This window comes from Bufo bufo, chromosome 1 (assembly GCF_905171765.1).
Source record: "Bufo bufo chromosome 1, aBufBuf1.1, whole genome shotgun sequence".
Classification (NCBI taxonomy): Eukaryota; Metazoa; Chordata; class Amphibia; order Anura; family Bufonidae; genus Bufo; species Bufo bufo.
In genome coordinates this window covers 353,465,423-353,489,438 of record NC_053389.1, presented here as the reverse complement: position 1 = coordinate 353,489,438, position 24,016 = coordinate 353,465,423, and the positions used below count along the sequence as shown (strand labels likewise).

Here is a 24,016-nt window from a genome sequence, read left to right as displayed (position 1 = left end):
CATGGCTTATTAATGGCACATGATGGGGGGGGGGGTGGCTTATTAATGGCACATTGGGGGGCATGGCTTATTAATGGCACATGATGGGGGGGGCATGGCTTATTAATGGCACATGATGGGGGGGGCATGGCTTATTACTAGCACATGATGGGGGGGGCATGGCTTATTACTGGCACATGATGGGGGGGCATGGCTTATTACTGGCACATGATGGGGGGGCATGGCTTATTACTGGCACATGATGGGGGGGCATGGCTTATTACTGGCACATGATGGGGGGGCATTACTTATTACTGGCACATGATGGGGGGGCATGGCTTATTACTGGCACATGATGGGGGGGCATGGCTTATTACTGGCACATTGGGGGGCATGGCTTATTAATGGCACATGATGGGGGGGGCATGGCTTATTAATGGCACATTGGGGGGCATGGCTTATTAATGGCACATGATGGGGGGGGCATGGCTTATTAATGGCACATGATGGGGGGGCATGGCTTATTAATGGCACATGATGGGGGGGCATTACTTATTACTGGCACATGATGGGGGGGCATGGCTTATTACTGGCACATGATGGGGGGGCATGGCTTATTAATGGCACATTGGGGGGGCATGGCTTATTAATGGCACAATGGGGGGCATGGCTTATTACTGGCACATTGGGGGGCATGGCTTATTACTGGCACATTGGGGGGCATGGCTTATTAATGGCACATTGGGGGGCATGGCTTATTAATGGCACATTGGGGGGCATGGCTTATTAATGGCACATTGGGGGGCATGGCTTATTACTGGCACATTGGGGGGCATGGCTTATTAATGGCACATTGGGGGGCATGGCTTATTAATGGCACATTGGGGGGCATGGCTTATTAATGGCACATTGGGGGGCATGGCTTATTAATGGCACATGATGGGGGGGGGCATGGCTTATTAATGGCACATTGGGGGGCATGGCTTATTAATGGCACATGATGGGGGGGGCATGGCTTATTAATGGCACATGATGGGGGGGGGCATGGCTTATTACTAGCACATGATGGGGGGGGCATGGCTTATTACTGGCACATGATGGGGGGGCATGGCTTATTACTGGCACATGATGGGGGGGCATGGCTTATTACTGGCACATGATGGGGGGGGATGGCTTATTACTGGCACATGATGGGGGGGCATTACTTATTACTGGCACATGATGGGGGGGCATGGCTTATTACTGGCACATGATGGGGGGGCATGGCTTATTACTGGCACATTGGGGGGCATGGCTTATTAATGGCACATGATGGGGGGGGGCATGGCTTATTAATGGCACATTGGGGGGCATGGCTTATTAATGGCACATGATGGGGGGGGGCATGGCTTATTAATGGCACATGATGGGGGGGCATGGCTTATTACTAGCACATGATGGGGGGGGCATGGCTTATTACTGGCACATGATGGGGGGGCATGGCTTATTACTGGCACATGATGGGGGGGCATGGCTTATTACTGGCACATGATGGGGGGGGATGGCTTATTACTGGCACATGATGGGGGGGCATGGCTTATTACTGGCACATGATGGGGGGGCATGGCTTATTACTGGCACATGATGGGGGGGCATGGCTTATTACTGGCACATGATGGGGGGGCATGGCTTATTACTGGCACGTGATGGGGGGGCATGGCTTATTACTGGCACATGATGGGGGGGGCTTATTACTGGCACATGATGGGGGGGCTTATTACTGGCACATGATGGGGGGGCTTGTTACTGGCACGTGATGGGGGGGCTTGTTACTGGCACGTGATGGGGGGGCTTGTTACTGGCACGTGATGGGGGGGCTTATTAGTGGCACGTGATGGGGGGCTTATTACTGGCACGTGATGGGGGGCACTTGTTACTGGCACGTTATTGGTGGGCACTATAGGGGCATCTACTGAGGCCACAAAGAAGGGGTATTTTATATGGGGGGCTCTGTACAGTAGCATTTTATACTGGGACACATTATGGTGGGTACTATGGGGAAGGGGGGAGAGGAGTACTATGGAGTCATCTACAGGGGGGCACTAAGAAGGGGTATTTTATACTTGCAAATTATGGGGGACACTGAGGGCATCTACTGGGGCACAATATATGGGGCATTTTATACTGGTACATTATGGGGGGCACTAGGAGGAAGGGGGGAGAGGAGCACTATGGGGGCATTTACTGGGGGCACTATATAGGGGTATTTTATACTGGCACATTATGGGGGGCATTAGCTCAACTAGGGGCATTACAAGGGGGTATTTTTTGCACTGTCACATTATAAGGAGAATTATTTCTACTGGGGGGGCATTATGGTGGGCTTTATTACTCCCCCATGGTATGACCCCCTAGTAGCAGCACAATCCTCTCCCTGCTCTCTGCTCTGCTATCCCTCTGCCCCTTCTCCAAATCCTTATTATGAAATCTTTCTCATTAGGATAAAACACAACATCAGCTCCACCGAGCCCCCGGCCAAGTGTTGTAGTGGTGTCCGAGATCCCCAAGTACAAAGCCAAGTAACTGTAAGTTTTCATGTGAAATATGTTTATGTTATACACATAAGGCTACTTTCACACTTGCGTTCAGAGCGGATCCGTCTGGTGTCTGCACAGACGGATCCGCTCCTATAATGCAGACGTTGGAATCCGTTCAAAACGGATCCGTCTGCATTATAGTTCAGAAAAAATTCTAAGTGTGAAAGTTTTTCAGACGGATCCAACCAGACTTTACATTGAAAGTCAATGGGGGACGGATCCGTTTGAAATTGCACCATATTGTGTCAACTTCAAACGGATCCGTCCCCCCAGTCTGGACGGATCCGTTTGTCTCCGCACAACCAGGCGGACACCCGAACGCTGCAAGCTGCGTTCGGATGTCCGCCTGCTGAGCGGAACGGAGGCCAAGCGGAGCCATCCTGATGCATTCTGAGCAGATCCGCATCCACTCAGAATGCATTGGGGCTGGACGGATGCGTTCGGGGCCGCTTGTGAGAGCCTTCATACGGAGCTCACAAGCGGAACCCCGAACGCAAGTGTGAAAGTAGCCTAACATACACTGTGCCACACAATATACAGTATACCGCTACACTGTGCCCCACAATGTACAGTATATCGCTACACTGTGCCCCACAATGTACAGTATATCGCTACACTGTGCCACACAATGTACAGTATAATGCTACACTGTGCCACACAATGTACAGTATACCACTACGCTGTGCCACACAATGTACAGTATACCTCTACACTGTGCCACACAATGTACAGTATATTGCTACACTGTGCCACACAATGTACAGTATACCGCTACACTGTGGAGTCTGTTCTATAAGCACCCTTGTTCTGTGGCGGCGGACAGAAAATAATCTGGAAGCGCCCCTCCCGAGACCAGGCTCTGGATCCGCCACTGGACCGCTCACAGGAGTGTACATTTCTTCTAAACTGTAATCCGTATCCTCTGACCTGCAGAAATCAGCACTCGCTCGGTAACAACTAACAGGCAGTACCTGAAGGCTGTAGTCTGGCCCTGTTACCAAAGCTAGCCGAGTGGTGTAAGGTTAAGGTACTAGTAGAGATGAGCGGCCGCTGAATCCGGATTTAAAGTTAGTTACTGCAGGATATGGATTACAGTTTAGAAATGTCAAATGTACACTCCTGTGAGAGGCGGGGAGGGGGATCTGTGGATGACACTGTTATAGAGGGGGAAATGGGGATGACACTGTCATGGGGTGGATCTGTGGATGACACATATAGCATAAGATGCTATATACGGTATGTGTCATCCACAGATCCCCCCCCCTTCCCCATAGCAGTGTCATTCACAGATCCCCCCCCCCCATAGCAGTGTCATCCACAGATCCCCCTCCCTATAAAAGTGTCATCCACAGGCAGCTAGGACATGTTGAAATCTGAGTGATTTATTTATTTATTTTTTAAACCACAGACAGCAGGACTTTTCTTCCCTGTTGCGGTTTTAGGTATTGGGTAAAGTATCGCAGCATTTCTAAGTGTACTTGTGTAAATGTATCGTTGTTATAGCTGCCCCCCCTACTTTTGTCCTGGCCCCCAGTGTGCCCCCCCAAAATTTGAAAGCTAGAGACGCCACTGCCTTCAGGCCGGCGGTGCACAGAATAGTGAAGCACGAAGACTTCTCCCCGCTCCACCATTTAGTGTGCAGACACAGATCGCGCTGTCGGCATGTGTGGGCGGAGCTTGCAGCCCGGAAATCTGCACAAGCTTCGCCCACACAGTGCTGCAGAGCGAACTGTGCCTGCAGGGAAGAGAGGTATGTGAGCTTCAGGAGCGGGACAAGGTGAGTAGTTACTGTGTTTTTTTTCTAATACAGAGGGGGCACAGAAGACTTTATTACTATGGAGGGGGCTTAGAGGACTTTATTACTATGGAGGGGGCACAGAGGGCATTATTAATTCAGAGGGGGCACAGAGGGCATTACTAATGTGAAGGGGCACAATGTGCATTTCTACTATGGAGGGGACACAGAGCCAGAGGGTATTACTACAATGAAGGGGGCACAGTGGGCATTATTACTGTGAAGGGGGCACAATGGGGATTTATACTATGGAGGGGGCACAGAGTGCAGTGGAAGGGCACAGTGGGCATTACTACTATTAAGGGGACACAATGGGCACTGAGAAAAAAAAGTCCGGAGAGGAGTGAATAAATTAACAGTGGGGCAGCGCTGGGCTCAGAGATTAGGGGCGCGGCTGGGCACAAACGGCTGGAGGGACAGCTCCTTGGGCACATTTAAAAGGTAATTACCATATTCAGAAAACCTATTTTTATCAAAAATGAAACGACAGGTGGGGGTAAAACTAGTATATTTTTAATTAGATAATGGAGACTAATATGATGATACGAAAAGCTGAGTATCGAAAATCGGGCTGATAGAATCCCTTTAAGTCTGGTGTGGTCCATAATTGAGGACGTAAATGAATAGATAAGGTTATGTAGCAAATGCAGATAATAATACACAAATATATAGATAAGAATAAAAAAAAATTATTTTATTTTTATTTTTGTATATATTCATTCAAATAAAGAAGTCATTGTATAGGTATCAATATGAAGATACAGCAAGGGAATAAAAATTATGATGAATATAATAATAAAGATGATGATAGTGATAATAATAATCATAATAATAAAAATTTGACGCTTTACGATAGGTAAAAGATGACTGAATACAAAATATCAAAGCTAGTGACCTAACAGACAAAGCTATTCCTATTTTTTATATTTTTGTTTGTATTTTTATTTTTCAATAGTTATATATAGAGACCAGAGGGGCCTTCCATCTAAGGCTGAGTTCACATCAGCGTTCAGCCTTTACGTTCTCCTGCTCCGTCATAGGAGTAGGAGAACGGAAAGGACGTATTAGGCACATAGCTAAGCCGAATGGAGCCTACCGACCCCATAGGCTATAACGGGGTCTGTTAGGTTTCCGCTCAGAAGATGATTTTGGAGCGGAGACAAAAGTTGTGCGGGCCAGACTTTTGTCTCCGCTTCCAAAAAATTTCCTCTGAGCGGAAACCTAACGGACCCGATTATAGTCTATGGGGTCCGTAGGCTCCATTCGGCTCAATTATGTGCCCAATCCGTCCTTTCCATTCTCCTGCTCCTATAACGGAGCAGGAGAATGGAAAGCCTGAAGCTGATGTGAACTCAACCTTAGGCTCCATTCACAAGTCCGCAAAATGGGTCTGCATCCTTTCCGCAATTTTGCGGAAAGGGTGCGGACCCATTCATTCTCTATGGGGACGGAATGGATGCGGACAGCACACAGTGTACTGTCTGCAGCCGCAATTGCGGAGCGCAGCCCCGATTTTGGGTCCGCAGCTCCGCAAAAAGATAGAGCATGTCCTATTCTTGTCCGCAGCTTGCGGACAAGAATAGGCATTTCTATGGGGGTGACGGGCTGGTGTGTTGCGGACCCGCAATTTGCGGGTCCGCAACACACCACGGACGTGTGAATGTAGCCTTAAAGGGTGATTTGAGTTGAATCTAAATTATTATTATTATTATTATTTATTTATTTTTAAATATTAATTGTTTTGTATGTATTGTTTGATTTGAAATAAATAAAATTAACAATTATATTATTATTAAGTTGTGACTGTCTTTAATCATAATAAATAAATAAATTGCTGTAAGGACTAAAGCTGGAAGAGGACTAAGGCTGTCTATGTGGTATATATCCTTTAACCACCTCAGCCCCCATAGCTTAAACACCCTGAAAGACCAGGCCACTTTTTACACTTCTGACCTACCCTACTTTCACCGTTTATTGCTCGGTCATGCAACTTACCACCCAAATTAATTTTACCTCCTTTTCTTCTCACTAATAGAGCTTTCATTTGGTGGTATTTCATTGCTGCTGACATTTTTACTTTTTTTTGTTATTAATCGAAATTTAACGATTTGTTTGCAAAAAAAATGACATTTTTCACTTTCAGTTGTAAAAGTTGTAAGGTATTCGCTGATGGGCATAGTGAGTTCATAGAACTTTTTATTTTTTGTCACAAGTTAGCGGAAAATGATGATTTTTTTTTTTTTTTTTTCTTACAAAGTCTCATATTCCACTAACTTGTGACAAAAAATAAAAAGTTCTATGAACTCACTATGCCTATCAGCGAATACCTTTGGGTGTCTTCTTTCCAAAAGGGGGTCACTTGTGGGGTAGTTATACTGCCCTGGCATTCTAGGGGCCCAAATGTGTGGTAAGGAGTTTGAAATCAAAATGTGTAAAAAATGACTGGTGAAATCCGAAAGGTGCTCTTTGGAATGTGGGCCCCTTTGCCCACCTAGGCTGCAAAAAAGTGTCACACATGTGGTATCTCCGTATTCAGGAGAAGTTGGGGAATGTGTTTTGGGGTGTCATTTTACATATACCCATGCTGGGTGAGAGAAATATCTTGGTCAATTGCCAACTTTGTATAAAAAAAAGATATTTCTCTCACCCAGCATGGGTATATGTAAAATGACACCCCAAAACACATTCCCCAACTTCTCCTGAATACGGAGATACCACATGTGTGACACTTTTTTGCAGCCTAGGTGGGCAAAGGGGCCCAAATTCCTTTTAGGAGGGCATTTTTAGACATTTGGATACCAGACTTCTTCTCACGCTTTGGGGCCCCTAAAATGCCAGGGCAGTATAAATACCCCACATGTGACCCCATTTTGGAAAGAAGACACCCCAAGGTATTCAATGAGGGGCATGGCGAGTTCATAGAAAAAAATAAAATTTGGCACAAGTTAGCGGAAATAGATTTTTTTCTCACAAAGTCTCCCTTTCCGCTAACTTGGGACAAAAATTTCAATCTTTCATGGACTCAATATGCCCCTCAGCGAATACCTTGGAGTGTCTTCTTTCCAAAATGGGGTCATTTGTGGGGTGTTTGTACTGCCCTGGCATTTGAGGGTCTCCGCAATCATTACATGTATGCCCAGCATTAGGAGTTTCTGCTATTCTCCTTATATTGAGCATACGGGTAATGAGATTTTTTTTTTCCGTTCAGCCTCTGGGCTGAAAGAAAAAAGTGAACGGCACAGATTTCTTCATTCACATCGATCAATGTGGATGAAAAAATCTCTGCCAAAAAAAGAAAAAGGAGGGGAAAGGCGTCTGCCAGGACATAGGAGCTCCGCCCAACATCCATACCCACTTAGCTCGTATGCCCTGGCAAACCAGATTTCTCCATTCACATCAATCGATGTGGATGAATAAATCCTTGCCAGGATTTTTTATTTTATATATACAAAGTGTTTGCCAAAGTATATGAACACCGCCACCTCCTCAGCTCATATGCCTCGGCAAACATATCTTTTACTGCAGAGGAGAAATCTCGTCTTGCAGCGCCGCATACACCGACTTGCGTGTAATCTGACAGCAGCGCAATGCTTCTGTCCGAATGCACATCAGTGCTGCAGCTGGTCGATCGGTTGGTCCACCTGGAAGGTAAAAAAAACAAAACAAAAAAGAAAAAACCAGGCCGCAACGCAATAAATTTATTAACTTTTGAACAGAACATATAAACTTTTTTTAACTTTTTTAACTGAACGTTAACTTTTTTACTTACCGGTATTTTTTTTTACCTTTATAGAACAAACCTCTCCTTCCCCATGGGACAATGTGCAAAGCGCAAATCGCCCAAAGATGTGGCGAACTACGTTATGCACTTTATCCCAGGTGAAAGGAGAGGTTTGCAGCAGCTGTGAGTAAAAGGGCCCTAATAGCCCTGTGTGCCTGTCCTGGTGAGATCTGATCCCTATGCTAGGTGTACCTGTGTGTGGTACTTCCGGAAACACTCCAAAGCATAGGGCAGGGTGGTCAGGACAGTCAGGACAGAAATAGCGGGTGTCACGCCTTATTCCACTCCCGCTACAGACACAACATCTTTTTCGGGGTGACGGTTGGGTTGAGGTACCAGGAACGACACTGGGGAAATGTCGCTCGTGTAGACGGCTAACTACACTGGTGGATGGGGCCACGGAACCTTCTGGATACAGGAGGTTCTCGATGATCTCTTCCTGGAATTTGAAGAAGGATCGTGTTCTCCCAGCCTTACTGTAGAGAACAAAACTATTGTACAGAGCCAATTGAATTAAATATACAGACACCTTCTTATACCAGCGTCTGGTGCGTCGGGAAACTAAATACGGAGACAACATCTGGTCATTGAAGTCCACCCCTCCCATGAGCAAATTATAGTCGTGGACTGAGAGGGGCTTTTCAATGACACGGGTTGCTCGCTCAATTTGGATTGTCGTGTCTGCGTGAATGGAGGAGAGCATATAAACGTCACGCTTGTCTCTCCATTTCACCGCGAGCAGTTCTTCGTTACACAAGGCAGCCCTCTCCCCCCTTGCAAGATGGGTGGTAACGAGCAGTTGGGGGAAGCCCACGCGACTAGTTCGCGCGGTGCCACAGGCGCAAATCCGTTCTAGAAACAAATGCCTAAAGAGGGCCACACTTGTGTAGAAATTGTCCACATAAAGATGGTATCCCTTGCCAAATAAGGGTGACACCAAGTCCCAGACTGTCTTCCCACTGCTCCCCAGGTAGTCAGGGCAACCGACCGGCTCCAGGGTCTGATCTTTTCCCTCATAGATCTGAAATTTGTGGGTATAGCCTGTGGCCCTTTCACAGAGCTTATACAATTTGACCCCATACCGGGCACGCTTGCTTGGGATGTATTGTTTGAAGCCAAGGCGCCCGGTAAAATGTATTAGGGACTCGTTTACGCAGATGTTTTGCTCGGGGGTATACAAATCTGCAAATTTCTGGTTGAAGTGGTCTATGAGGGGCCGAATTTTGTGGAGCTGGTCAAAAGCTGGGTGGCCTCTGGGACGGGAGGTGGTGTTGTCGCTAAAATGCAGGAAACGGAGGATGGCCTCAAATCGTGCCCTGGACATAGCAGCAGAGAACATGGGCATGTGATGAATCGGGTTCGTGGACCAATATGACCGCAATTCATGCTTTTTAGTTAGACCCATGTTGAGGAGAAGGCCCAGAAAATTTTTAATTTCGGAAACTTGGACTGGTTTCCACCGGAAAGGCTGGGCATAATAGCTTCCCGGGTTGGCGGATATAAATTGTGTGGCATACCGGTTTGTCTCTGCCACGACTAAGTCCAAGAGCTCCGCAGTTAAGAACAGCTCAAAAAATCCCAGGGCCGAACCGATATGAGCCGACTCAACCCGAACTTCAGACTGGGCGGTGAAAGGGGGAACTACTGGTGTGGCTGAAGTTGGTGACTGCCAATCAGGGTTTGCCAGCACCTCAGGGATTCTAGGGGCTCTACGGGCCTGTCTTTGCGGTGGCTGCGACGGGGTAACTATTGCACGTGCCACCGTACCAGCTTCAACTGCCCTTCTGGTGCTCGCCACGTCACCATGTTGTACGGCAGTGCTGGTACTAGGTCCAGGGAGGGCTGCGCTGCTGGTGTATGCCTCACCACGTGATCCGGCAGCGCCAGCCCCACTCTGCTGCTCTTGAAGCGGATCCTGCATAACCTGTGGTCTAGCGACACGGGGCCTGGTACGCCTGGTGCTATCAGGGACCTTTACCTCCTCGTCCGAACTTTGGGTCAGAGAGCCACTGCTTTCTACAGGTTCATATTCTGACCCGCTAGATTCGTCAGATGAGGGTTCCCATTCCTCATCCGACTGGGTCAGAATCCTGTAGGCCTCTTCAGAAGAATACCCCTGTTTGACATTTTGGACTACTAAATTTAGGGGTATTCCCTGAGACTACCCAAGAAAAAAAGCATGCCTGTCTTACAAAGGGGAGGCTAGCGAAGTACCGGAGGCCGCTGCGGTTGAAAAATATCAAAACAGATTTTTTTATCGCCGCAGTGCTTGTAAAGTGAATGTGCAGTGATCAAAAAATAAATATTTTTTGTCACTGCGGTGGGGCGGGCGTGGGTGAACGCACGTGTGGGCAACCGATCAGGCCTGATCGGGCAAACACTGCGTTTTGGGTGAAGCGAACTAAAGTGACACTAATACTATTATAGATCTGACCGTGATCAGTTTTGATCACAGATACTATAAAAGTACAAATGCTGATTAGCGATATGCTAATCAGCGAATCAGTGACTGCGGTGCGGTAAGCTGGGCGCTAACCGATCGCTAACTACCTAACCAAGGGGCCTAAACTATCCTAAAACCTAACAGCCAATACTAGTGAAAAAAAAAAGTGACAGTTTACACTGATCACTTTTTGTCTTTCACTAAGTGATTGACAGGGGCGATCAAAGGGGTGATCAAAGGGTTAATTGGGGTGATGGGGGTGATCTGGGGCTAAAGTGTGATGTTGGTGCTACTCACTGTGAAAGTCTGCTCCTCTGCTGGATCCAACCGACGAAAAGGACCAGCAGAGGAGCAGAGAAGCCATATAACAGATCATATTTACTAATATGATCTGTTATACGGCTTGTGATTCGTTTTTTTTTAAATCGCCAGCCTGCCAGCCAATGATCGTTGCTGGCAGGCTGGTGACGAAATTGTTCTTTAACTTTTGCCGGCCCGCGATGCGCATGCGCGGGCCGGCTTTGAGCGAAATCTCGCGTCTCGCGAGATGACGCGTATATGCGTGACTCTGCGCAGCGCGGCCGCCTCCGGAACGCGATCCTGCGTTAGGCAGTCCGGAGGCGGTTAATCATGATTGATAGACTACTGTAGGGGCACAGACTGAAAGAGGAACATATTGCTGCTGTATAAAGAGTAGGTATAGGTGACATTGTTACAAATGATGCAGAGTATAATACGGAGTGTGATGATCAGGGTATAAGCTTTGGATCGGATCTCCGTTCCCCACCGCCGTGTCCTGTCGCACCCTCTGTGACAGCAATCGTTACAGCCCTGGTCTCTGGTAATAATAATGTACCTATAGCGCCCACAGTAATATCTCTATAATGTCTTCCACTGTCCCTAATGTCATCCCACTGCCCCAGTGATGTCCACCCACCCATTGAATTTTTTACAAATTCTAGTAGGGCAGTGCTGGTGCCTGATAGATGCTGTACTGCATGTGATGCAGGTGAGTTGAACACTCTGATGGGGCCCGGCATGAAGTACAGTGACAGTGTGAGCGCAGTGGGCCCCCTTTCCACTCACCACAGAGGATGCGACCGCAATCGTTACACCCCTAATCTGCTGGTTCAGACTGCATGGCTTCTCGGCGTGCAAGAAATGCGCTCCAAGATATAAGCCGAGATGGGGGAGTTAGAACGAATGACACTGCAGAATCCCTCCTCTAAAGAGGAGGGAGAGGGATGCTGCACGTGTGTGCTGCTGGGTGATGGGGTCTGCAGCCACATAGTATGATGTTGGAAACAGTGTGTAGGTTGCAGTGTATGAGTACTCAAGCGCCTGTTGCAGATATTAAACGTGACACAGAGATGCAATGTAGATTGTATGAATAAAGGGGAAATATAAGTATGCGATTGTCAGAATATAGAGATGTATAATTGAAATTGGCCTTTAATGTACGTTGTGTAGCATAGTAGCCTTTAATATGTAAAATAGAATAATAAGTGAAGATGTGTATGTGATATGTGGGAAGAGGAAAAATGACACGGCACCTTCCCCATTAATAGTGACCTCCACAGCACCCTGCCACCTTAACAGTGACTTTCACTTCACCTTGCCACCGTAACTGTGACCTCCACAGCACACTGTCCCCTTAACTGTGATCTTCACAAATTCCCGCTCCCTTAGGCTACTTTCACACTCGCGTTTGGTGCGGATCCGTCATGGATCTGCACAGATGGATCCGTTCAGATAATTCAAACGTCTGCATCTGTTCAGAACGGATACGTTTGTATTATCTTTAGCATAGCCAAGACGGATCCGTCTTGAACACAAAAAATAAGTCCCCATACAGCTTAGTCAACAACAAAAGATTTAAAAGTTATGTTTCCTAAAAACTATTAAGGCAAATTCCATGTTAGAAAATCCTGATGCTGCTCCTTCCCTTCTGAATGCTGCCATGTCCGCAAACAGCAATTTATGATCACAAATTGGGTATTTATGTATTCAGGAAAAAATGCATAACATGTGAGGTGCATTTTCTCTTGTTACCCCTTATGAAAATGACCAAAAAGTTACATTGTATTGGAAATAATGTCATTTTTCCTTTTCGCAGCCAAGTGTTTCTATATTCAATGAAACGCTTGTTGGGTCACTAAACTCACCAAACCCCTTAAAGGGGTGTAGTTTCTAAAATGGGGTCATTTTTTGTGACATGACATCCAGAAACCATTCCAACAAAATCTGCCCTCAAAAGCCATATGGAGCTTCTTCACTTCTGAACCCTGCCCATACTGACCGACAGTAACGGACTGACAATAATTGATGCCCACTGACCGACAGTTATGAACAGACACTAACGGATTACTAGTAACAGAAGCCCATTGACTTACAGTTATGGACGGACTTTAATGGACACCTAGTGACAGACACTCACTGACAGACAGTAACTGATGAACAGTAATTGATGCCCAATAACCACCAGTTATGGACAGACACTGATGGATGCCTAGTAACAGACACTAATTGGTGCCCCCTGACCTACAGTAACAGACAGACACTATGACATGATGTCCTTATTCTTCGGTGCGATACCAGACTAGTATATATTTTTTTGTTTTACTACTTAAATTTTTTTTTTTTACAAAAATCTACATTTTCTTTGCATCGCCATGTTCTGACAGGCATAACCTTTTTAAATTTTCGCCCGCTGAGTTGTTTGAGGGCTTGTTTTTTTGCGAGATGAACTGTAGATTTTATTGGTTCCATGTTTTTGATCAGTGTTATAACATTTTTTTGGAGGGGCGAAAGGTGACATTTAAAAAAAAAAAATTAGTTACAGCATTCACCACACAGAATATGCAGTTATACCTTTCAGCAGTGAGCATTAATAAAACTCCTGACCGATTACCTTTTTGCATTTTCCTTCATGCCTTCCAAGAGCCATAATTTTTTTTATTTTCCTTCCTCATAGAATTAAATGTACTATATATCTTACTTGTCACGGTCCCTCCCATGACAGAGGTGAAAAGATCAGAGAGACTGGCGGCACGTGAGGGTATCTGCCTGTCTCTCTGTTTTCTCCTTGCAGTGTTGTTGTTTTGTTAACCACACCTCTTGTCAGGTGCAGCTTGTAGTCATTACTGATTCCCTATTTAGTTCTGACTCACACTGCTTATCATGCGGTTGATATTTCCTGCTGGAGTTGGTTGAACTGGTGTGATGTTCCTTTTGATATTCTGCTTTAAGCTAAGTGCATTTTGTCTTGCATTTTGTTGTTCGCTTGTGTGTGTTGTTGTCTAGGCCTCATGGAGACGCTGGTTCCTTCATCTGGGAAGGAACCAGTAGTCTCATTCCATGCCACTATTCCTAGGGCCTTCCAGGGTCTTCAGGGCCTAGGTTCCGGTGTGTGAGTATTTCCACCTTCAGGGTCTACTCATACTGGCAGGTGTCAGGGAGAGGTCTAGGGATTCCTAGGAGATCACCATCCCTCTCCCTTAGCTTTAAGGCCTAGACTACGGTCTATTCCTTCTGTGTGTCATTTGGTGTTATCCCCTCCTGCTCCTCCATTCTGTGACACTACCATTACCCGTGACACTACTATAAGAAGCAGGCAGTTTCCTATGGCAAACCTGGGAGCTTTCCCAGGGCCCATGACTGCCATAGTAACCGATCGTAACTCCCTAACTTTGCAGCAGAGGACAGATGGAGCCCCCCTCTGTCTAACCTTGCAGATGCTGTGGTTGTAGAATCATTTTCTATTCTGGTTAATGCTGTGTTTTACACAGCTGGCAACCACCGAGTACAGAGCTGATTCAGCTCCATACATTCCTTACATGAAAATAACATACAGTCAAAATATTTTGCGTTCAGGGGTTAAAAGGATTGTCCATTATAATTAAACTTTTTATTAAACTTTTTGGACAAGCCCTCTAGTAGCCTAAAATAGAAAATGTTATACTTGCTTCTAGGGGTGCACCGAAATTCCGGCGGCCGAAAATATCGGCCAAAAATGGGCCTAATCCATTTCGGCCGATATTGGTACATATCGGCAGAAAATATGATAGCCCCGCCCCGCCGCTCCGGTATACTAATATAAGATGTCATATTAATTTATTGGTTATTAAACATGCCCCCTCAGTCCTATTACTACCTTACATCCTAATCGCATCTGTAGAATTCAGGCAGGCCAGGCGGGCGGCAGCGTAACTCTTGTCATGTGCCTGAATGAAGCCGGCGGCGCAGGCAAGTGACGTCAGTGAGAGACGCGCCGGCCGCCCGGCTTGGGCTGCCTGAATTCTACAGATGCGATTAGGATGTAAGGTAGTAATAGGACTGAGGGGGCATGTTTAATAACCAATAAATAAATATAACATCTTATATTTGTATACCGGAGCGGCGGGGCGGGGGGGGGGGAGGCGTGGGCGATCTGTGGATGGCACAGTTATGGGCTGGGGGGGTCTGTGGATGTCACTGTTATGGGCTGGAGGGGGTCTGTGGATGTCACTGTTATGGGCTGGAGGGGGTCTGTGGATGTCACTGTTATGGGCTGGAGGGGGTCTGTGGATGTCACTGTTATGGGCTAGGGGGGGTCTGTGGATGGCACTGTTATGGGCTAGGGGGGGTCTGTGGATGGCACATATATAACAGTGCCAGCCACAGATCTCCCCCCCTGTAACAGTGCCAGCCACAGATCCCCCCCCCTGTAACAGTGCCAGCCACAGATCCCCCCCCCCTGTAACAGTGTCCATCATCCACAGATCCCCCCCATAACAGTGTCCGTCATCCACAGATCCCCCCCATAACAGTGTCCGTCATCCACAGATCCCCCCCATAACAGTGTCCGTCATCCACAGATCCCCCCCATAACAGTGTCCGTCATCCACAGATCCCCCCCATAACAGTGTCCATCATCCACAGATCCCCCCCATAACAGTGTCCGTCATCCACAGATCCCCCCCATAACAGTGTCAGTCATCCACAGATTCCCCCCATAACAGTTGTTTTGTACAATCACTTGTGTATGAGGAAGCACCATGTTATATAATATGATTTATTAAATTCATGAAAAAGAATTATTAATAAAATCATTAAAAAAAAAGTATTTTAAAAGTATTTGGGCAAAAAGGCAGTTTCGGTTTCGGTCAAGGGCATCCTGAATTTTCGGTTTCGGACCAGAATTTTCATTTCGGTGCACCCCTACAAGTTGCTTCTTTCTCCAGCAGACGTGACATGCCAGTAAAAAGCATAGGACTGCTGCAGCCAGTCACTGTCCTCAGAAGACATGACTAGTGCCACAGAGAACCGCGCTGGGTTGAGTATAATTTTTTTTATTTTAGGCTATTTGAGGGCTTTTCTGAGATTAATGATTATCTTGGACAACCCCTATAAGGAGTTAAAAAAAAATGTCCAATGAAGTAAAAAAATAAAATAAAATATGCAGATGCCAGCCCCACATTTCCCTGCTTCAGCCACTGGCATGCAAAATATGGATGGGGACCATCAGAATAGAAGCCACTGTTAACGAGTGTCTGTCTCATCTTTCACATAGATGGAGGTCCCAAGTGGGCATGTGGCACAGTTGTCCTGATAAGACCACCACTTTAATAAGAGAAGACATCTATGTGACACTGCTGTGTATTTCAGCCTGCACACAGTGGATCATCAAAATACAGATTCTTTCCATGTGTATTACGGATTTTTCTCAAACTTATGAATAAAAATGACTATTCTCCTCCACAACACAGACAAACGTGGAGACGTGGAGCAATCAAGTAAGGTCCAAATGATGCATCCCTGTTTCTTGGTCTGATGAAGGGGCTGGTCTGGCCTCGAAACACTTTACCTGTTAAAGAAACTTCAATAAAGATAACCTCAAAGGAATACCTCATTTGGACCTTATCCTGATTGTGCCACAGCTAATCCCATTTTACCACCTCAGTTTTATAGCTTGAACGCAGTGCTTGAGGGAAGCCTGGCTGCATCAGTGACATTACTTGCATGCAACCTTGAGAGGTGAGAACCTCTAATTACAATTAGATTGGTGTTCAGCAGTGTTACCTATGTGCGCTGCTCTGCTTTCTCTTCAACAGGGACGGAAATAAACTGTTCTATAATTTGCGGAATGGTCACACGGATCTGCAAAAAATATGGATGTGCATGGTCCCATAGAAATGAATGGATCAGTTTGCCATCTGCCAAAAATGTGGATAGCACACGAATAAAAAATATGGTTGTGTGCATGAGATCCAGAATATGTAAGAATCTAAAAAAACATAGTAATGTTTTAATAAATATTTTGCAGAAATTGAAAGTCCATATGTCCCCTGAAAAATGTAGTGACTTCTACTCTGAACAGTATGGGAAAATGTTTTTCCCTAGCTTGACTGCTTACATGAGTTCTGGACCTATAATTGCTTTGGAACTGGCAAGACATGATGCCATCAACTTTTGGAGACAAGTAATGGGACCATCCAATAGTTTGAAAGCTAAAGAAACTCATCCTGAAAGGTAAGAAAATTATTTTTTTCTATTCTTAACCATTTAAAGGGCTTGTCTCATGATGGTAACCCATGTTCAGATTCTCTATTATTTGTTACCCTATTTGTTTTTATCTTTCCATATTATGACAGCTATATTAATTTTATTTTGTTGCCACGGCTGTAGGAAATACAGTTTTTTTGTAACAAGGGGTACATTTTTTGCCATCATATTAGATTGCGTACATACAAGGGCTGCCTAGCCATACAACCTACAAGGAAAGTTCCTGGAGGGCCGCTGCCCAAGGGTCCGCCCAAGCCCTCCACATGGCCACTGGCCAGGTACATATAACAATCTAATGGCCTCCTGAATTTAGCTATATTACCGTCCTCAGTATGGTGATAGAGCAGTATTTTATCCGGCATTATGGTATTTGGTTTTACTAGGATGGCAGACATAGCAGAGCTGAAGAGGTTACAGAGGAGGGCAACTAAAGTAATAACTGGAATGGGGCAACTACAGTACCCTGAAAGAGTATCAAAATTAGGGTTATTCACGTTAGAAAAAAGACGACTGAAGGGAGATCTAATTACTATATATACACATATATCAGGGGTCAGTACAGAGATCTATCCCATCATATATTTATCCCCAGAACTGTGACTGTGACGAGGGGACATCCTCTGCGTCTGGAGGAAAGAAGGTTTGTACACAAACATAGAAAAGGATTCTTTACGGTAAGAGCAGTGAGACTATGGAACTCTCTGCCTGAGGAGGTGGTGATGGTGAGTACAATAAAGGAATTCAAGCGGGGCCTGGATGTATTTCTGGAGTGTAATAATATTACAGGCTATAGGTACTAGAGACGGGTAGTTGATCCAGGGAGTTATTCTAATTGGAGTCGGGAAGGAATTTTTTCCCCCTTAAGTGAGGAAAATTGGCTTCTACCTCACAGTTTTTTTTTTTTTTTTTGCCTTCCTCTGGATCAACTTGCAGGATAACAGGCCGAACTGGATGGACAGATGTCTTTTTTCGGCCTTATATGCTATGTTACTATGTATTTTGTGTTTCACTGTGGTATTGCTGGCCCCACCTACTTCTCTCGTCCCTGCCTTCTTGTGGCTTGTGTTGCCCTGCCTGCTGTCAATTTAGTCCTGTGCCGGCGATCGCTGCTATTGGTCATTCAAAGCTGAATGACTAATAGTACTAATGTAGAAATGAGACCGGTTTTCTTCTGAGCCAACGCTCTAACCTCATCATTCCTGTGTGAGAGAGAAAGTGAGCTCAGAAGATGTGCTGTGCAATTCTTTTGTGAAAAAAAATAGAATCTGTGCCCCCTGATCACCCCCCTTATCTCTCCCAATCTCCCACATTGCAATCCCCACTATTTTGCTATGATCCACTGTACTGCACTGTGGGCTGACCCCCCCTCTCTGCCATCACAATGACCTCCCCATCATCCCAACCTGTCACCCATCCAGGGAGCCCCTCAGCTTCTGGCTGTGCAGCCCTTGGTTGCAGATCCCATCCTCTTCCCAGCCAGCCTGTGTTTGTGGGCTCGCTAGGACTTGCTGTCTGGGCTGATTATGCCTATGGTATGTCACTGATTTTCAACCACTTGTGATCCCTTCACCTTCTTTATTTATTTATTTTTTGCCTAATTGGTGCATCACATTTTTTATTGTGCCTAGCTGGGGCGTCAACATTTTTTGTGAATCCTTGTTAGGGCTCTTTCACACCTGCGTTATTGTCTTCTGGCATAGAGTTCTGTCGTCGGGGCTCTATGCCGGAAGAATCCCGATCAGTTTTATCCTAATGCATTCTGAAAGGAGAGAAATCCGTTCAGGATGCATCAGGATGTCTTCAGTTCCGTAACGGAACGTTTTTTGGCCGGAGAAAATACCACAGCATGCTGCGCTTTTTGCTCCGGCCAAAAATCCTGAAGACTTGCCGCAAGGCCGGATCCGGAATTAATGCCCATTGGAAGGCATTGATCCGGATCCGGCCTTAAGCTAAATGTCGTTTCGGCGCATTGCCAGATCCGACGTTTAGCTTTTTCTGAATGGTTACCATGGCTGCCGGGACACTAAAGTCCTGGCAGCCATGGTAAAGTGTAGCGGGGAGCGGGGGAGCAGTGTACTTACCGTCCGTGCGGCTCCCGGGGCGCTTCAGAGTGACGTCAGGGCACCCAAGCGCATGGATCACGTGATTGCATGGCACGTCATCCATGCGCATGGGGCGCTCTGACGTCATTCTGGAGCGCCCCGGGAGCCGCACGGACGGTAAGTATACTGCTCCCCCGCTCCCCGCTCCTACTATGGCAACCTACTATGGCAACCATGTCCTGGCTGCCATAGTAACACTGAAAGCATTTTGAAGACGGATCCGTCTTCAAATGCTTTCAGTACACTTGCGTTTTTCCGGATCCGGCGTGTAATTCCGGCAAGTGGAGTACACGCCGGATCCGGACAACGCAAGTGTGAAAGAGGCCTCATTCTACGCCACAATTTTTTGTATTCACACTATTCGCACTGTATGGAAGAGGCCTATGCTATTTTTGCTTCCGATACAGAGTCTGCTAGCGACTCTAAACAACCCTCCCCCTGCTGCTGTTGACCCCACAAGGATAACACTTATGCTAGTGCTACATGGCGACACTGGTCACAGCCTGGATTACAGAGTTGCGGTGATCCCATAGACATAAATGGGATTGCTGCGAGAGCCACAAGAAATCCAACAATACAATTCGACCCCACCGGACTCAAGGAATTAGATTTTAAGTTGTTTTTTTGTTCTAATAATTTCATTGATTTAGTAGTTGCCCAGACCGTGTAGTGCAGCATATTTCTCTATGTAGTATCAAACAGGACAGGTATCCACACTACACACCGCTATTTGAAAATCCTTCTTTTATTGTAACATCACATGCTAGGGATAAGTGAGCTGGACATCAACATTCAGATCAGCACAGCCTACGGCCATTTACAAGGCCTTGGGGAAGCTTCTGTGGATGTGAAATGGCCGTAGGCTGTGCTGATCTGAATGTTGATGTCCAGCTCACTTATCCCTAGCATGTGATGTTACAATAAAAGAAGGATTTTCAAATAGCGGTGAGTGCCGTGGATGCCTGTCTTGTTGGATACTATTTATGAATTTACTCAACTGAGCACCCGCTGATATTGTGATAGCAGTGCCAACCTTTTTCTTTTTGTTATATTTCCCTATATTCCAAATCCTTTTATGCTAAACCCTACAGATGGACCCCTGTAGGAGGCTACATTTCCGCCTGTACCTGCCAAGCAACAGGACACGGTATGGTGTGAAATTTTACAAGTTGTGTGACTTTACTATATGAAGGGACCGCAGAATAAAGCTCCAAGAATGTGTGAGAGCTAGTAAACTTCTGAATTAAGGTTTTTATTTGTATTTAGATCATTTCTGTGTGAGTGTGCCTATGTTCAGAAACCTTGCTACCAGAGGAACTGTGGCATGTGGCACTATAAAGAGAAATAATAAAGTCTTCCCAAAATCTTTTGTGTGCCAAATATAAGGATTAAAAAGATGCACTTGTGCTGACCACAATACATGGGCACAGCAGTACCCCTGTCCAGGTCTGAGGAACCATTACTAAAACCATGAAGCTGGATTGTATCCTCGATTATAATCTCTGCAAATGAGGCGTGGTTCGCTCTGATCAGGTCCTGTAACCATACAACGCCATGCACAAAACAAGGGCCTGATATAAAAAGCTGGCAGTACTATGTATTTGTATACATAGTAAAATAGGAGCATAGTTTGTAAGGCTGAAAAAATTAATCTGTCCATCCAGTTCAGTCTATTATCCTGCAAGTTGATCCAGACAAAGGCAAAAAAAAGCAAAAAAAAAACGTAAAGGTAGAAGCCAATTTTCCTCATTTTAGGGGGAAAATTCCTTCCCGACTCCAATCAGGCAATCAGAATAACTCCCTTGATCAACGACCCCTCTCTAGTAGCCATAGCCTGTAATATTATTACACTCCAGAAATACATCCAGATCCCTCTTAAATTCCTTTATTGTCCTCACCATCACCACCTTCTCAGGCAGAGAGTTCCATAGTCTCACTGCTCTTACCGTAAAGAATCCTGTTCTATGTTTGTGTACAAACCTCCTTTCCTCCAGACGCAGAGGATGTCCCCTCGTCACAGTCCTGGGGATAAATAGATGATGGGATAGATCTCTGTACTACCCATTTGTGTATTGATACATGGTTACTAGATCTCCCCTCAGTCGTCTTTTTTTGTAAACTGAATAACCCTAATTTTAATACTCTTTCCGGGCCACCCGTTCCAGTTATTACTTTAGTTGCCCTCCTCTGAACCCTCTCCAGTTCTGCTATGTCTGCCTTGTTCACAGGAGGCCAGAACTGTACACAGTCCTCCATGTGTGGTCTGACTAGTGATTTGTGGCAGGACTATGTTCTCATCATGTGCATTTATGCCTCTTTTGATGCAACTCATTATCTTATTGGCCTTGGCAGCAGCTGCCTGACACTGGTTTCTAAAGCTTAGTTTGCTGTTCACTAAAATTCCCAGGTCCTTTTCCATGTCAGTGTTTTACCATTTAGTATGTACAGGTGACTTGCCTTATTCCTTCCCATGTGCATAACCTTACATTTGTCTGTGTAAACCTCATCTGCCACCTCTGTGCCAAGGCCTCCAATCTATCCAGATCCCTCTGTAGTAGTATACTGTCCTCTTCCGTGTTAATTACTTTACACAGTTTAGTGTCATCTGCAAAAACTGATATTTTACTATGCAAGCCTTCTACAACATCATGAATAAATATATTGAAGAGAATAGGGCCCAATACTGACCCCTGAGGTACTAGTTACAGTGACCTAATCTGAGTGTGTACCCTTAACCCCTTCCCGACATATGACGTAATAGTACAGGTGCAGGTGCATTTTGACGTACTGTTACGTCATGGTGATGGAGCGGGCATCGGAGCGGTGCGCGCCCGATCACTGCAGGAGTCCGGCAGTCCCTGATAGCCGGGCCCCTGTTGTATCCACCGGCATCGGTGTACAAGCCAATGCCGGCGGATTAACCCCTTCTATGCCACGATCAGGGATTTGAGGCGGGTGAGAGAGCCCATCGAGTCCCCGCTCTGCTGTGGCGAGGACCTGATGGGTGAGAAGGCAGCCCCATTCTGTGCAGAGGCTGCCCAATGCCCTGCACAGCCTCGGTACCTGCCTTCTCAGTGTAATACACTAACAGGCAATGCATTACAATACAGATGTGTTGTAATACATTGCAGAGGGGATCAGAACCCCAAAAGTAACGTCCCAGAGTGGGGCAGAAATAAAGTTTAAAAAAAAAAAAGTCAAAAAAATAGTTTTTAATAAAATAAAAAAAAGTTTCAACTAAAGAAGGAGGATATAAGACTCTTTCTGGAGGGTGCATCGCTCCCTAGTCTCTCCGAGGAGGATAGGGACTCGCTGAATGGCCCTGTGGAGCTGGAGGAATTACGGGATGCCCTCGGGTCTATAAAGGGTAATTCTAGTCCTGGGTTGGATGATCTCCCCTTTGAGATATATAGAAGATATGGTGAGGTGATTCTCCCTGTACTCCTGTGGGTCCTTAATGAATCTATGGACAAGGGGGAACTTCCTGCTTTCGGAGGCGGTAATAACCCTGATAAGAAAAAAGGGGAAAGATGAGAGTAAGGTGGACTCGTATCGCCCCATCTCTCTTCTCAACACCGATTTTAAAATATGTGCTAAACTACTGGCAAACCGCCTAAAAAGAGTTATAGGAAAAATAATACATATAGACCAGTCAGGGTTTGTCCCGAAACGTCAGGCTCAAACAAATATCCGACGGGCCCTGCTGAACATCCAGGTGAGCGGGGAGGGTGCCCACTCCATCCTGTCATTGGATGCGGAGAAAGCGTTTGACAGAGTGGAGTGGGCATACCTCTGGAAAATAATGCATGAGATGAACTTGGGGGAAAAATATATTAAATGGGTGCAATTGCTATACAACCACTCGAAAGTGAGGATCAAAATTAATGGGGAGATATCTGAGTCGATAGTATTGCAAAGAGGAACTAGGCAGGGGTGCCCACTTTCCCCCTTATTGTTTGCCATATTTGTCGAACCGTTGGCATGCAAGGTGCGAGCAGATGACAATATTAGGGGGTTTGGGGGAAGGGGTGTAGCAGACAAAATATGCTTATACGCGGATGACATCCTGTTTTTTCTGGAAGGGGGGGGGCGCAAACGGTGCCATACCTGATGGGGATAGTAAATCAGTTCGGCCGGATTTCCGGCTTTAGGGTGAACTGGATGAAATCCGTGCTGCTCCCCATCAGCTATGAAAATAGGCGAACGGATATTAATGTTAAAACATTAAAACCCACAGAAGCATTTGAATATCTGGGAATAAAAATCTTTTTGCGGCTACAAGAGTATATAGAACTTAACATCTCCCCCCTGCTAAAAAGGGTTAAAAACAAAATAAGTATTTGGCAAAGATTACTGATGCAACAGGCAGATCGAATTGCCATTATCAAGATGGTCCTGTTACCGCAGATTCTTTATGTTATTTCCTCCTGCCCTGTGTGGATAGGGGATCACTGTTTCAGTGTATTGGAAGGATTGATGAATGATCTCATATGGGGGGAAAAAAGGGTTAGGTTGAAACAAAAGTACTTGTGGTTAGATGAAGAAGATGGTGGATTGTCCGTCCCCTGCTTCAGAGCCTATTATGCATCCCAGCTTCAGTGGTTAATGACAGAGGACGATAGACTGCGTTGTTTCTTGGTGGGCGAATGCCCTCAATACAATATTATTAGTGTCCTGGAAACTGGGATTATTAAAATAAAAGGTAGGAAATGTCCAATTAGCAACATGATGCACTTAGTATGGGTTAATGTTAAAAAACTACTGGGGATAAGTTACTCACTAAAGATTACCCCTATA

At 45.8% G+C, this 24,016-nt stretch overlaps 1 protein-coding gene across 1 annotated transcript in view; it reads left to right on the top strand.

The window, feature by feature from the left end:
* The window catches only part of NME5 (NME/NM23 family member 5), a 119,689-nt gene that overhangs the window by 35,438 nt on the left and 60,235 nt on the right, over positions 1-24,016 (top strand). The window contains exon 3 of the mRNA XM_040415671.1: positions 16,879-17,084. Coding sequence (XP_040271605.1) covers positions 16,879-17,084 — 206 coding nt within the window. The remainder of the gene's footprint in view (positions 1-16,878; positions 17,085-24,016) is intronic.